Raw genomic sequence first — 16,031 nt, 5'->3', positions numbered from 1 at the left:
CAGAGATCAGGTGCATGAGGCTGGCACCCTGCCTGTTTGAAGCTTCACTGAAGGTCAACCTTGGACCCTCAAGAGCTGCCACCCAGTCTTCTCTCCACAATCTAGCCACCTTAAGGCCCCAAGCCCTTCACAGAACTAAGACTGTATGGGATCCAGGCCCTTTGTGGATGAACTGTGGGATCTTAGACCAGCTTAACATTACCTAATCTTTTTGACACCCCTTACTAAGTACTCTGGAAGGATTCCTCCCCCAGGTGTTTAAGGACCCCTGGACTAAACCCAGCCTCACTCACTGGCCCTCAATCCTCACCTCAGGCCAAGCCAACAGCTGGTTCAAGGTGTTTGCAGCTGTTAGGTGAGCCTAAGTGGGGCGATGGCCTGTCCTCAGACGCTGAGCTGGTCTGAGCACATTAGGAGCTGCTTAAGGCAAAGACTGTACCCCCCTTAAACTGCCCCAGCCAAAAGCAGCCCCTTCACCTATTCACTGCTCTCAGTCTGTGACCCGTTGCAAACGTCTGGAGGTGCCAGCACAAGCTCCTGCCTTTACTCCTCTCCCTGAAAGGGCAACTCTCCCCAGCTGATCCAGTGCAGGAATTACCTCTACTGACTTCAGTGTTTTAGGTGCTGTACACGAGGGTGCCCTCCCCACTAGGCAGATTCAGAAAGATGGTCTTCCAGTTTTATAGGGAGGGCCTCCAGGACCTAGCTTGATTTGTAAGCCCCAATGCACAGTGCACAACCAAGAGCCAGGCTTTGGGAACAACGTACATTTCCTGCTTTGGGTACCTCTCTGTATTATTTCTCTATCCTAGCACACATGTATGGTTCCGTTCCCTGACAGTGAAGAACCAGAGGTCTCACAACTCATCTCGTTTTAGGCTGTGGTAGGTGGACATAAAGTGTGAGCTCCTAACCTCCAGTGAGCAAAGCCTCAAAGGCACATACTCCGGAGGCTGTGCACAAGCCAGTCACAAGAACTCCAGCAGGTGTCATGCAGCATCTTTCCTAAGGGTTAACTGAATACTGAAGACAGAGGAGTGTAAGCATGACTCTACCCATTCAGAAAAGACAGAACATAAACCACAGGGTAGCTGCAGAGGGCAGAGCTTCAAGTGCAATACTGTTCTAGGTACTAAGAGTACTATGAAAACTCTGGAGTGGTCAAAAATGTTACCACCTAGAACCACCACCCAGTGACAGCGCAGAGACTGGGACCTTGGGGTAACAGTAACTACAGCTCAAGATTACCATAAAGATTGGGCTAACAGACATGAAATGCAGAAGACTCATTTATACCAGTACACTTCTGTAGTCTCCACTGTCTTGGCCAGCTTTCAGGTCAAAGGTTTTATTTAGGTCAGGGCTTGGTGTGGCAGAGTAAACAATGGAAAGCAACCCTAACTCCCAAGTGGGAAACACTCAAACCTTAGAACCCCAAATAGTATGCTTTAAATTCATTAACTTCAAAGGGAACTTGGTTAGAAACATTCCTTTCTTATAAAGAGAAATAGTTATTCGAAAGTCCACATGACACCTTGTAAGCACCCTCTTAAGCACACCCCAAGCCCTTCACAGAACTAAGACTGTATGGGATCCAGGCCCTTTGTGGATGAACTGTGGGATCTTAGACCAGCCTCGTAACATTACCTAATCTTTTTGACACCCCTTACTAAGTACTCTGGAAGGATCTTAGACCAGCCTCGTAACATTACCTAATCTTTAGCAGTATCTTTGAAGCTATCGATGAAGGCAGACCTCTTCAGCTTGTTATCAATTTGAGTTACAGAACAGGAACACGAGATCTAAAGCCACTATAATGAGCAACATCAGTTTTGTGAGTAGGAGGGCAACTGCACAAGGAAGTACCAAACACAAATTTGAAACAGTGGCTACAAAATAGGGCAGGTTTCAATGCTCCAAAAATTTAGGTTAATTTTAATATTAAAGCAGAGACAAAAAATAATTTTAACATTGTTTTAATCAAGTAACATAGCTGTTTGAAACAGGAAATTTTAAGACAGTTGAATAGAGCAAAGTGAAGGATTACTCTATTAGGATAGCTGCTATGAATCAATTTCTCACTATGTGGATTTGAATTCCATTTTTGGCACTAGACAAAACACTGGTCTAAGCCAAAGTTTTCTCTTTAGTGTTTAGAAGCCCTGAACATGTTTTCCTTCAAATAAAAGAAAAAAAAAGGGGGGGGGGGAAACCCCTCCATAACAGGACCTCATCAGCTTGACATGGGTATGCTGAATACAACAGGCTTAGATCAACCGGTGTTCCCTACAGAATTTCAGACAATGGCAAAAAAAACTTAACCTAGGTGAGATGTGGATTTGTAAAAACCTCTTTGGTGTGACAAAGCACATTCCCTCTAAGTATATGGCTCTCCTGCAATCTCATCCAAATTTATAGGGATGGGGGGACAGCTGGAGACCAGTTTGTTCCTTTCCATTAAGATTGCGAGGGTTTGCTTAAAATACCAAGCTAGCAAAGTTTTATCATACCAGTTGTTTGTAAATTTCAATGTGAAAAAAACTTACATTGTTAAGAGTTTCACTGTAGTCTGAGATGAATCACAAAGAGGTGAAAGACCTAAGCCAGTGCTCCAACAAAATTCTTCACTCCATGTATTTTTGATTTTCAGTATACCTTTTATATTTTTACCTTGAAGATGATTTCTCAGATGTAGTCAGAAACCTCGATATCAACTGAGTTTAGATCAGCAAACGGGACAAGGAACACACAAGAATTATGCCCAAATAGAAAGCCAGCCCAGGACTGGCTGAATCAGGCCCGTCAGCTGCTTTTACTTTCACTTGCCATCACCACAGACTTCTTGGGTAACTACGTTCAATGTGAAATAAAACCCAAGTCTTATACCAAAATAAGGGCTCTGACTTTGAAGTATGCTTTTAGTTTTTTTTTAAAAAATAAGACATTTGAGGGAGAGGGGGCAGAAATCAAGACATAACTGACACTTATTTTGGCAAGATAGCAACAAAAACCTAAAACGCATAAGCTATATGTCCAATATGTAAAAGGCATCAAAGAACCATATTATCTGGGGAAAAATCTGCACTGAACAAAAGATACAGTATGTCTAAATATTCTGAAATGGGAAGTTGTATCACAAGAGTAAATGACGAAAAATTATGCTCAGTTTTTGCTAGAGATCAAGTGCACCTTTTCCTGCTTCCCCCAAATAAAATCATAGAGCTAATCACTCCCCAAAGTCTCCGTTTTCTCAGTATAAAGCAACAGCTACATACACGTAAAATGCTTAAATGTTAATGTAGTAATTCCCCTGGCTCATCCAACGTGCAATGCACATGACCTCAAAGACTACAATCTGGGGCAAGTATAGAAGAACTAAAACAAAAACAAAAACAAAAACCCCAAAAATAATTCAAGTTTCAAAACCTGCTCTTAAAATTATTTATAGGACACTCAGGTCATTTCGACTTCTTCGTAAAGTGTTTGTCATCTGGTAAACAGTCCAGCTTGGCACGGGAGGAATGGACATTACCACACGCCAACATGAAGGACTAAAGATAAGACTTCAAAGTACTATTTCTTAATGGCTGAGTAAGATAATTATAAGTTTACGTTCACATTCTGCTGAAGATCTCTTTATAGTCTCAGCACCCAACAATACTAACAGGCTCCAATAATCTTGTCAAGTTAAATGATGGTGCAACATTTTTTAGAGGAGCCATTTCAACTTAAGTCATTCGAGCCCCAAATCTGAAGAATGACCAAAATCAAATCTTTATTTTTATAACTGTATAAATGTGATCCAAATGTGTCCACCACTAATTTTTCAAAAAGAAACATGCTATAAATAAGCAAACTACACCTGCTCACTGATGTGTATGGACTCCCTAGATGTCTTGTTGGGTTTAATTACAGACCACTCACAGCAATACATTTTTAGTAGAAAGTGTAGCATGATGTTAAGCCATTTTAGCTTTTGCACATACATGTTGCACTTCTGCCTGATGATGCAAAAAGATTCTCAGCATTACACAGTTAAGCTGGGCTACACCCACCCCTTTAAATGGCATCAATATCAATGTCATCATCCTTGTTGTCAGACTTCACAGCTTCAACTTTCGGTACGCTGGCAGTCTTCGAATACACCACCTGATGAAACAAAAATTTTTTTAACTGATAAACTATCCCAATAAATCTACCTACAAAAATAAACCAATGGTCAAAAAAGGAAAACTACCTAGAGACATTATTCTGCAATAAATTTTTTTTCCTTTTGTCTCTTTTAAGGCCGCATGTGTGGCATATAGAAGTTCCCAGGCTAGGGGTTGAATCAGTTATAGCTGCTGGCCTACAGCAGTCACCAGCACTGCAGGATCCCAGCCACACCTATGACCTACACCACAGCTCACAGCAACGCCAAATGCTTAAAGTGAGGCCAGGGATAGAACCCATGTCCCCCGGGATTCAATCAAGTTTGTTACTGCTGAGCCACAATGGGAATGCCCAAGAAAATTTTTGTTATTCCAAACTAAGTTAACCTCTCTGCAGCCTAAGAGTATCTTCGTTTTTGTAGACATTACCACTACACTCAACCTACACCGAAATAAAACAACCTCCCTTTAGGGAACTCAGACAATATTTTATTTAATTGGAATCATATACAGTATCTGGGAGATTGTATATAGAATTGCCATATAAATTGTCTTTTTATGGCCACACCCCCTAGTTTGGGAACATAGGATGTCTCCAAACTAGGGGGTTAATCAGAGTTACAGCTGCTGGCCTACACCACAGCTCACAGCAATGACAATTCCTTAACCCACTGAGCAAGGCTAGGGATCAAACCCCCGTCCTCATGGATACCAGTCAGATTCGTTAACCACTTAGCCACAATGGGAACTCCCACTTTTTCTAATAACGTAATTCCTCCATAAACTAATTATTGCATTTAAAAGTTTTAATTTGGAATTGCCAAATACTGGCATTTTATAATTCCCAAACACCCATCGCCAACACCGTATTTAATAATTTCTTTGGTGTTCACCTCAATATTCTCATCTTCATCATCATCTTCACCACCAGAAGATTCTTCCTCTGCTTCCTTCAACCATTTTATAAATGGTTCCGCTTTGACACGAATCTCTTTGGCAAGTTCTTTTGAGACATATTTCTTAGAAGCCTAGAATTAAGTTCAATTAAATTTGCAGCTTGAGAAACTTAAACGAGTAATTCATGTAATTGCCCATACTCATCTCTCTCTGAGGACTGAGCCAAACCCTAACCTTTAACTCTCAACAGAATAAACACATTCAGCAAGTTAATTATTAAAAGGCATGAAGTTTTCTTTGGTTACTACTAGAAAGCGGCCCTGGTGATGGTGGGAACCACACTTCAGAGTACGCCAGTCACGCAAAGGGACTGCATTTCAACATAGACACTAAATATTAGAAATTATGACTTCAAAAAACATAACCCCCCCCGCAAGCCCCTAGAGTATTTCTCATCTTGAAGAGCTTGTTTATATATTCCCCACCTTTTCCGACCAGCTAATGATGACTTCTTCCTCCAAAAGGTCTGCGTCATACATCTCCTTCAAGATATGCGGAATTTTGGAGATGAGCTGAGCTTGATGCATTGCTACCACACACTCCAAACCATGAAGAAGGTACCGTTGAGCTTTTTTGTTGTTGTGGCAAAACTGCAAATAGACATCCCGGCATTAACAAGCTTTCTTGACAATTCCAATATCCAAGTGTATTAAATTGCCTTAGGAGAATTCCTTTTATAAAATTTTTATTAAATTAAAAATTTCAAAACAATTTTTAAGGCTGGAGTTCCCATCATGGCGCAGTGGCTGACGAATCCGACTAGGAACCATGAGAGGTTGCGGGTTGGATCCCTGGCCTCACTCAGTGGGTTAGGCATCTGGCATTGCTGTGAGCTGTGGTGTGGGTTGCACACGCAGCTGGGATCTGGTGTTGCTGTAACCTCTGGCATAGCCTACAGCTCCAATTGGACCCCTGGCCTGGGAACCTCCGTATGCCACAGGAATGGCCCTAGAAAAGGCAAAAACACAAAAATAAAATTTTTAGGGCTGCACTTTTGGCTTACAAGTGCAGGGTCGAATCAGAGATGCAGCTGCTGGCCTACACCACAGCCACACCATAGCTTGTGGGCAATGCTAGATCTTTAATCCATTGGGCCACCAACCAGAACTCTGCCTTAGGAGTCTCAGATCTGTAATTTACAAATAGTTTTCCAGATACTCTGCTACAGCAGGTCAATTATCTCCATTTTCAGGATGACAGATGGAATAAAAAGATGAAAACAAGGTATCCAAGATCGTAGCTGTAAATCTCACTTACGAATGTATAGTAAGTTGCTTACTCGTAAGAAATGGCGCCTGTATTTCTTAATTTGTTCTCTAATCTTCTCATTAAAAAGAACTTCAGTCAAAACAAGAGGGCCCATGGCCTTTACATCCAATCTTTCTGCTTCAGCTACAATTTCTTTGTCAGAAGAGTCAATAATACCCTCTTCTTTCTTTTTCTGTAAATAAAAGGAAGATTCAGTAGGTGGAGGCACATTTTACTCTAGAGATAGGTAGTCCTTGCTCTGACTTTCCCCTAATTCAAGACAGTTCTAAGATGGGTAAATGATACACAGTTGCTAAGGACAGTGCCTGAAACTACCCTCAAAAATATTTAAATAAACAGAAAAAAATAGACTTGCGTTTGAACATTTCAGAAAACAGTATTAAAAAAATTATTTGCCGAGTACACAGCTTTAAGCAAAATCTAATAAAAGTTTAAGACTGGGTAGAAGCAGATATGCTGATCAACAGAATATTAAAGCAACTATTTTACCTTAACAAAATCAAACAAGATATTGACACGCTCTTCAACAGTTCTTTCCAAATCATCACTGAGGGTTAAAACTTTTGCATGGTCACTGATTTCATCCATTCTGCGCCTTTGAGCTTCCTCTGTTGTATCCTCCCCCCAGTCATCATCCTCCTCTTCTTCCTGTTTATACGACGGACAAAAATGCTTGGCCAGAGTTCCCACTGTGGCTCAGTGGAAATGAACCTTACTAGCATCCATGAGGACACAGGTTAGATCCCTGGCCTCGCACAGTGGGTTAGAGATCTGGCGTTGCCAGGAACTGTGGTGTAGGTCGAAGACATGGCTTGGATCTGGTATTGCTGTCTGTGGTATAGGCCAGCCAGCTACAGCTTTGATTTGACCCCTAGCCTGGGAACCTCCATGTGACATGGTACAGCCCTAAAAAGACCAAAAAGAAAAAAAGTTGGCCAAAGAAACCTTAAAAGTATTTCAGACTCCTGGTTCTAAAATGGCATTCACCTCCATCAATGGCACCTAGAACCCAATATAGTGTGGTGCTCAATGAAGGCTGGCTTTATTAGTTGTCAACCAAAGGTCACATCTCACACAATTTTAGGGCCCACCACACCCATCAACCTTACACTTACCACAGCATGTGGAGGGGGATTGATTTCATTTGGTGGTGGTGGTGGTGGTGGTGTCTCACTGCTGGACACGGTGCCATTTTCCTTGTCCTTGCCCTTTCTGTTTTTCTTTTCCTTTTCTTTCTTTCCTGTACCACTGTCACTATTCTCTACAGGAACAAGAGGGAAGTACAAGCTTAGAACCATGGCTTATGTTACACCTTTTTGACCATCATGAATATTTAAAACTTTGCCCATCCTTTTCCTTTGAAACCCTCTCAGAAAATCACACTCAGAATGCTACCTCTAATTCTAAAAGGATTCACAAACCACATTTATCTGCTGTATCTCACAGGCAAGTGACTCAAGTTAAGAATGGAATGTCCCAAATATCAGTGGTATTAATTACTGGGTAAAGGTGACATGAAGTGATGATACCGCAGACGACCCAGTGAATTAGGCACTCAACCTTCTCCCCTTCCACCCCTGGTGAACTCAAACAAGGGCATTACCTACTGCAATTTAGCCAACAGCTGAAGTGGAACCCTGTTTAAGTCTATATAACGGCTTGTCTCACAGAGAGGAGAACACCGGAATAGGTTAGACTTTCTTGCTATAGCAAGCTCAAATTGTGTCAGACAGTTTTGATCATCTGCCACAGAGTGTTGCTTGCAATGCTTTAAAGCCTCTTGGGCTTAATGACTGAAGACCTGCATCTATACAGAGGTATTCCAGAAGTAGATCCGTCACAATTTGTTCCACCAAAAACTATCTCATACATGTGTCTTGAAGTTTAAGGATATGGTTTAGTTCACGTAACAGTATGTAAGACAACAGTACCTGTATCAGAAAAGTCTTAGGAAAATCCATCATGGCTCAGCAGTTAACAAGTCTGACTAGCACCCTTGAGGACAGATTTGATCCCTGGTCCTTGCTTGGTGGGTTAAGGGTCTGGTGTTGCTGTGGCTGTGGTGTAGGCCAGCATCTGTAGCTCTGATTCCACCCCTAGCCTGGGAATCTCCATATGCCTTGGGTTTGGCTCTAAAAATAAATAAAGTTCTAAATTCAACAACACATGACAAAAAGGTTAGAATTTAACAACCGATCCTTAAACAACATGGGTTTAATCCTCAAAGGTCCATTTACATGCATATATCTTCAGATAAAAACATACTACAGTATTACACCATCCACAGTTCACTGAATCTTTAGCTGCAGCGAGCTGGCAGTATTGTCACATGCAATTTTTCACTGTACAGATGTTCAAGGGTCAACTTTATCACAGTTTTATTACAGCAGCAAAGAAACATTCTCATTTTGCTCCCCACAATCAGTTGCTTTATATTAAGATTTTAGAAGGTTATTATAGAGACTTACCAGGTGGGTTTTTGAGAATGAATGTGCAGAGTTTATGATGTGTGTCAAGCATGCCTCGATAGCCACAGGCTTTACAAGAATTACCTATTGTTTGCTTCTTTGGATTGACATGCTGCCAAAAAAATAAAAATAATTACATCACTCGTAACATGATGAAAATCCTGGCAGGAACAAAATGTGAAAATCCCTAGCCATCAAAAGACCCCAGCTTAACAGTCAAAACAAAATTTTTAAATGTTTTTGAATTTTTTTGTTATCTAAGGCCACACCCTCGGCACATGGAAGTTCCCAGGCTAGGGGTCAAATTGGAGCTGCAGGAGCTGGCCTACACCACAGCCGCACCCAATCAGAGGCGCCTCTGTGACCTACACCACAGCTCTCGGCAACGCCACATGCTTAACACACTTGATTGAGGTATCCGCATTCTCATGGATCCTAGTTCATGACTAAGCCATAACAGGAACTCCTAAATTAAAAAACAATCTTTATAGGCGTTCCTGTCGTAGCTCAGTGGTTAATGAACCAGACTAGTATTCATGAGGATGAGGATTCAATCCCTGGCCCTACTTACTGGGTTAAGGCTCCGCATTGCCTTGAGCTGTGGTATAGGTTGCAGACACAGCGTGGATCCCACATTGCTGTGGTGTAGGCTGGCAGCTGCAGCTCTGATACAACCCCTAGCTTGGGAACCTCCATATGCCATGGGTGTGGCCCTAAAAAGACAAAAGACCAAAAACAAACAAAAAACCTTTATAGCCAAACTTGTGTATGGAAGTTCTGGGGCCAGAGACTGAATACAAGCCACAGCTGTGACCTATGCTGCAGCTGCAGCAACTCTAGATTCTTCAACCTGCTGTGTTGGGCTGGGGATCGAAACACACCTCTGCAGCAAGCGTTATTGGAGAAAACATGGGGGAGGAGCCACTGCAGTCAGATTCTTAACCCACTGTGCCATGGCAGGAATGACCAAAAGAATATTTTCCCTTTTCACAGCCACACCTACACCACATGAAGCTCCTGGGCCAGGGCTCGAACCAGAGATTTAGCTAGGTTCTACACAGTAGTTTACAGGCAGGGATTGAACCCTCATCTTTACCAACAACATCAGGTCCTTAACCCACTGAGTAAAAAAATTTTTTTTTTTTTACTAAGTGTCTCACATAAATAAAACCAGTATGGAAATACCTACAACATTTGAGACCTCATACTTTACTTCTATTTAAGTCTGCTGTCTTCTTGGAACACAACCTAGTGAAATTACACAAGTAGATATGCTGCTTTTTCTTTCGACAAAAACCTCAAAGGCACTCACCAGATCTGTTTCAGGATTCTCACACTCAGGACAGAGAACAAATTTTTTAATGAATCCATCCAACATGTCTTGCAGCTTATTCGCCTCATGAGATCCGTTGACAATGTAACGGTCATTCTTAACATCAAACTGGGTCTGTGCTCCCAGCTCACAACCAAAATATTTGGTGGGATCTATTGGGAAGAGAGAATAAACCTAATTTGTTACATTTAACCAAGTTGATTTTTAGCTACTCATCCTCGTTTATACAACCATGACTGTTTTTAAACTGCTACATTAAAAAAAATCTGTCGCTCAGGTAATTGTGGGTACAAGTAATATACCAATTAGTTTCAAAAGCCCAACTTTCCACTTAATCCAGAAGCTAATAATTAGCATACAATTCAGGCAACATCTGGAGACCACCAGTTATCACAACTATGTCAGTAAGATGCCTTTTCAGATTTGTGAAGAGGTATCACTTACACGTAGGAGGCCGATTAAGCGCTTTGGCTACGTCAACCATGTTGACTATAACTGTCTTGATTCCATTTCCTTTGCCCTCGACCTACAGGAAGTAAAAATTTTAATTTCGCAATGTCTACCCCAGAAAAAGCAATCTTTAACAATGGAAGAGGAAAGCTTAAGCCTTACCACTAAAATGAAGATTAACATTACCTTGGCAATCAGACGGGGCATCTTGTAGCGATAGAACTGGTCTGACACGCTGCGGTTGACGTTGACAGACATTTTGGCTTATTAGTGACTTTATCAATAAGATGAAGAGATCTTTGATTGCAACTTTTTGGTATCCTCTGTCTGGAGAAGAAGGGATGACATAAACGACTGCAAGAGTTCTTGGTCTCTGACATGAAAAATTTTTCGCCACTGAGGCTGTAAGCTTCTTGCTTGTATGCTATGTTTCCCCAATACAGGTACCAATGGCTGCGCAACAGCTCTGAAAGAGAGGAGAGAGAACAACCCCCCCACATTTAACGCCATTTCTGCGTTGAAACACCTGCCTGTCCATTCGCTTTAATTACGCCTAATTCTCCCCGGTTAAAAACATCTCCCTTCACCTGACGGCTAATTCTCATGAAACACCGAACACCTGCAGCAACAGTAAAGGCCTCCATTTTGACGAAGATGTGGCTTCGACGGGGAGTTATCACACAGACGACGCTGCTTCAGCGGCGTTGAGTTTACATCAGACCAAACAGTCTCGCCAACGGTTTGCTTCTGCGGAGTGGCCCCCTCCTAACAGCTGCTGCCCACCGAACGCAGACTCTTCCTCTCCCCAACCGAGCCTGTGGTGTCGACCACGTTCCCGGCTACACTCCGGCCCCGCTGTCACTTCGCCAACGACCGCTTACTCCACAGGAACCCTTCCACCATGACACCCGGGACACCCGGGCTCGATGCGGGCCCGCGGACGGCCCGGACCCGACCTTGGCCTCGTCTCCGTGCCCACAGTTAACCTCCGCTCCCGTCCGCACGCCAGGCGCTCGGCTCCGGGCTGTCAGCAGCGGCACCTGCGAGGGCCCGGGCCCCGCCGCCGTCCCGCCATGTGCGCCGCCGGGGGCCGCGGGGCGGGGGAGTGGGCCCGGCGCGGGCGGTGACTCACAAACGCGGCCGCCCGGCCGGCCTCAGCCCGGGGCGGCGGCGGCGGGGCCGCGCGGCGCGCGCCCGCCGCCGGGCGGGGGGCGGGGAGCGGGGAGCGGGGGCGGGGAGCGGGGCCGGGGCCGCGCCGCCGCCGAACTGCGCCACACCACACGCGCGGGTCACGCGGCGCGCCGCCATCTTGTGCGGCCGCCATCTCCCGCCGGCCCGCGCCCGCCCGCGACTCACCGTTTTCGTCAAATAAAGACATAAACCCAACGCTGCTCGCCCGGGACTGGGATGAAGTGAGGCGCGTGTGAACCCGAGTCCGAGGAGGGGCGGCGGAGGCGGCGGAGGCAGCGCAGCGAGCAGCGGCCGGGCCAGGCGCCGCCGAGCAGCGGGGAGGGGCTGTCCCAGCGACGTCCGGGGTCCACACCCTTCAGCGCCCGGGGCCTGGCGACCTGGCGCGGAGAGACGGCGCCGTGAGCCGCGGGCGTCGGGGCGCCTTCCCCGCCAGCCAGCGGCCCGCGGGGGGTCGAGCGGGCGGGGAGGACGGGGGAGGGGGCGCGGGGCTGCCGCCCCTGCTCCGGACTCACCTCTGGAATGTTCTCGCTCTGACTGAACAACGCCGCCGCCGCGCTCAAGCTACCCTCGGCCCCAGCGCCCGCCCCCCGCGCCAGGCCGCACAGCCTACTGGCCGGAGGGCCTCCCGAGGTCGCCCGTCATTGGCCCTCCTGCCGCGTCAATCGCGTCTTTCCCCGCCCCTTCTGCTTCCTGGGGCTCCGCTCGCCGCCTCAGCCCGCCCCCAGCACCGCGTCCCGGCTTCCTTCTCTCGCTCTCCCCTCCCCCGCCTCTCCCAGAGGCCCTCGCGGTCTCGCGAGAGTGGGCGGGGCGCGGCGGCGAGGTTCGGCCGCCGGGCTGTGCTTTGTCGGTTTGGGAGCCGGGGAAGATGGCGGTTGGTTCCCCTCCCCCGCGGGCCCTGTCGCGGCCTCGCTGCTCCCGAGGCCGCTTTTCCGCGCGAGTTCTCCCCGCGCCGGGCCCGCACCTCTCGGGGCCTCGTCTGCCTCTTTCGTTTCTTGAGTTCGCCCGTCGTCCAGTCTTGCAAAAGAAGTTGGTTCTCCTCCTCACTCTCTAGGCCTGGGCAGGTGGCGAAGGTTGGAGGGCCTGGGTCTTCCGTCCCGCGCGCAGCCTTGTCTCCTCCGAAGCCCGGGTCTGCGTGGCCGCGGCCGTCGTGACCTGCAGCCCGCCTCGCTCCTCCCGCGGCGCCGGGCCTACAAGCCAAGCCAAGCCTGGCTGGCTGCTCCCGTCCACCCGTTTTCTAAAAGCGAAAAAACACCACCTTAGTTCGTAATTACGGGGCCTCCGGAAAGCGGTCTTGGTTCTCGAGCTCTATCACCTCTTTGCTCGAAATAAGCATCACGTGAGGTTACGTCCCGTTCATAAGTTGTGACTTCCGTGCTGGGCAAAGCACAGCCCAAAGCAGGTGTTCCTCCCGAGGTTCCCACATAAGCTTGAAAAGGACTACAAAGAGCCTGGCATATTTTTAGTTCTGTTGAGGCGATTACAGAAACTCTCCCGATACACTTATATTTTGTGTAAAAGGTTCAGCGCAAGCAAGAACGCAGCCAGAGAACACCCTGAAATTTGAAAACATACTCGACTAATACAGCAAGAGCCAAAACACCGAGCCTTTGGTTCAAGGGAGCCATTGGAGCAGTGTGGGGGCAGTAGTGTGGTTTCCTGGGTCTGGATGAAGGAGCAGTGTTTTCAAGACAGGGCGGGTGGATAAGGGCCTGACCTTGGCTTTAGGCCCGTGGAACCTGCAAGGTTAGAATTGAAAGATATGTTGATTTTTTAAATCAACGCTTAGGACTACTCTTCCATGGTTTCATAAGCTTTATAAAAACCATTTAAAAATGAACAGAGCCAGAGGGGAGAATAAATCAAAAAGATGACCCACAAGTGAGAGAAGTGATTTGTCCATTGCTGCAGGGGCTTTTGTTATAATCCCACAGTGTATGCAGTGGTGTATAATTGTTGTTTAATGCTTTATTGGTACCAGAGTTCCTGGCAGACAAACTAGAATGATAGATCCCAGACATGCGTCTCTGCTTGATGCTGGGGCATGACTTAGCAGTTTTGAAACCTTGGGTTTTTGCATGGCTGCACACAAATTAACTTATTTTAGAAACTGTTAAAAAAAAAAACATGACCATGAAACTAGTTTGAGGTTAGAGATCTGCTTCCTCAGAAAAGTTTTTAACAGCTAATTACAAAGTGATCACTTTTTGGGGTAATGTTTGGTGGTCCCATATTTAATGTCATTAAGGAAGTTTGTGTTAAATTTTACCTTTTTTTTTTCTTTTAGTTTTGTTTTCTCTTTAGGGCCGCACGTGTGGCATATGGAAGTTCCCAGACTAGGGGGTCAAATCGAAGCTGCAGCTACCAGCCTACACCACAGCCACAGCAAGCCACATCCCAGCTGAATCTGTGACCTATGTGGAAACTTGCAGCAAGGCTGGATCCTTAACCTGCTCAATTCTGGAGGCCAAGGACCAAACCTGGATCGTCACGCATCCTAGTTGGATTCTTGACCTGCTGAGCCACAATGGGAACGCCCCTAATTTTTTTTTTTTTTTTTTTTTGCTTTTTAGGCCACACCTGCAGCATCTGGAGGTTCCCAGGCTAGGGGTCGAATCAGAGCTACAGCTGCCGGCCTCCACCACAGCTACAGCAATGCCAGATCCAAGCTGAGTGTTCCACCTACACCACAGCTCACGGCAATGCTGGATCCTTAACCCCCTGAGCAAGGCCAGGGATTGAACCCAAAACCTCGTGGTTGCTAGTTGGATTCGTTTCCACTGAGCCACAATGGGAACTCTGGAACTCCCCTAATTTTAATTTTAATTTTCAGTCTGTGTACCATTCATTTATGTCTAGTCATGGACAACTTTTAAAAATTACTTTTAACCATACCATTTGTTGAATGTTTCTCAAAACCTAGGATTTGCTAAGTCCTTTGAAGGCATGCTCTTATTTTCTTCTTAGATCCTATGAGGAAATTTTAATCCCATTTTAAAAATGAACAAACCGAGGGGAGTTCCCACTGTGGCTCAGTGGTAACAAACCCGACTAGTGTCCATGAGGATACGGGTTCGATCCCTGGCCCCACTCAGAGGGTTGAGGATCTGGCGTTAGTTGCTGTGAGCTGTGGTGTAGGTCGCCGACGCAGCTCAGATCCACTATGGTGAAGGCAGGCAGCTGCAGCTCTGATTCGACTTCTAGCCTGCTGCACCTGTGGCCCTGAGAAACAAAACAAAACAAAAAGAGCAAACTGAGGCTTACTGGAAAAATTAAGCAACTCGTCCAAGATCACATATTAGTCGGTGGTTGTGTTAGAATTTAAACCCAGATTCGTCTGATCTCAAAGTCCAGCCCTTATCCATTATGTAATACAGCCGCTCCAGCTAAACGTAAACATAAAGTGAGGCAATTTGTAATCTCATTTAATTCTTTATCACGTGAGGGAGTGTTGTTGTGACCATTTTACAGGTGAGGCGACTCAGGAAGTTTAAGTAGTTTTCCCAAAGTCACTGTCTAGTAAATAGTTGACAGCATTTGAACTCTAGTTCGACGCCAAGCTCATTGCACAATTCCGCCTCCCATTTCTGGGTCTCCGCCTCATTTGGCTGAGTTGTTTTCCCCAATCAGATTCTCACAGTTTGCTTAGTGATGGCTACTTGGTGCTTACGAAATTCTTGTCGAACACGTGCCTGAATTCTGCCTTTCAGGGAATGCCTTGGAATGCAGACATGAACAGCTGCTGAAAAGGTAAATTGTTAAATTGGCTTCACAGTTGCTTAGTTATTGGTGTCTGAGTCTGTTTAGCATGAATAAGCCCCCTTAAGCTGGATCAAGTCTGTGTGAACTGAGACCCTTGTGCTTCTGGTCTGTGGGCCACAGAGGGAGCATGGCATTGCCCTCTGTGATGGCCTCTCTCTCTGATATTCCCCTCTCTCCTTTCTCTAACCTCCAGCACACGTTTAGAGCTGCGCACGATTAGCCACTTCAGTTCTTGTCTCCCCAACCTGAGGAGCTGCAGGGGATGCGCATCATTCTTTTTCTAGCACAAGCCTGGAAATGGGTGTGGAGGGCAGACGTTCAAAGCTTCTGGAAGGAGCTGCAGGTTATCTGGTGCATACAGAGGTAGTGAAGGGTGTTGGCTGTGTTGAAGGCTAATCCCCTAAACCAGGGTAATCTAATGCATCCATACCAGTAAACATTTCTCAGTTGCTA

General features: G+C 45.8%; 1 protein-coding gene and 1 non-coding gene across 4 annotated transcripts; both read right to left on the bottom strand.

Moving 5' to 3' along the window:
• Positions 1–1,960: 1,960 nt before the first annotated feature.
• EIF5 (eukaryotic translation initiation factor 5) lies at positions 1,961–13,150 on the bottom strand. 3 transcript variants are annotated; one of them, XM_047795096.1, is made up of 12 exons: positions 12,781–13,150; positions 11,985–12,196; positions 10,815–11,094; positions 10,623–10,704; positions 10,158–10,330; positions 8,846–8,957; positions 7,493–7,638; positions 6,867–7,025; positions 6,388–6,549; positions 5,534–5,698; positions 5,045–5,179; positions 1,961–4,149 (listed from the first exon to the last, which is right to left on the bottom strand). In XM_047795096.1, the coding sequence occupies exons 3-12, from the start codon at positions 10,884–10,886 to the stop codon at positions 4,060–4,062; spliced, it is 1,296 nt and encodes a 431-aa protein (XP_047651052.1). In that variant the 5' UTR covers positions 10,887–11,094; positions 11,985–12,196; positions 12,781–13,150; the 3' UTR covers positions 1,961–4,059. The 3 variants fall into 3 exon arrangements, with proteins under 3 accessions (XP_047651052.1, XP_047651051.1, XP_047651053.1); XM_047795095.1 differs by lacking the exon at positions 12,781–13,150 and adding an exon at positions 12,332–12,450; XM_047795097.1 differs by lacking the exons at positions 11,985–12,196; positions 12,781–13,150 and adding an exon at positions 11,216–11,662.
• On the bottom strand, positions 8,014–8,139 carry LOC125137041 (small nucleolar RNA SNORA28). The gene has a single exon (XR_007137350.1). It is a non-coding gene; the product is annotated as a small nucleolar RNA SNORA28 (small nucleolar RNA).
• Positions 13,151–16,031: the final 2,881 nt, after the last annotated feature.

Source organism: Phacochoerus africanus, chromosome 9, assembly GCF_016906955.1.
Source record: "Phacochoerus africanus isolate WHEZ1 chromosome 9, ROS_Pafr_v1, whole genome shotgun sequence".
Classification (NCBI taxonomy): domain Eukaryota; kingdom Metazoa; phylum Chordata; class Mammalia; order Artiodactyla; family Suidae; genus Phacochoerus; species Phacochoerus africanus.
The sequence above is the reverse complement of the archived record's forward strand: the minus strand, read 5'-3'. Positions and strand labels throughout refer to the sequence as shown.

Coding starts and splice junctions, on each gene's coding strand:
- EIF5 (XM_047795096.1), bottom strand. CDS start 10,886: ATGTCTGTCAACGTCAACCGCAGCGTGTCAGACCAGTTCTATCGCTAC. Junction 10,705..10,814: donor TGCCCCGTCTGATTGCCAAG/GTAATGTTAATC, acceptor TACTTCCTGTAG/GTCGAGGGCAAAGGAAATGG. Junction 7,639..8,845: donor CATTCTCAAAAACCCACCTG/GTAAGTCTCTAT, acceptor TTGTTCCTGTAG/AGAATAGTGACAGTGGTACA.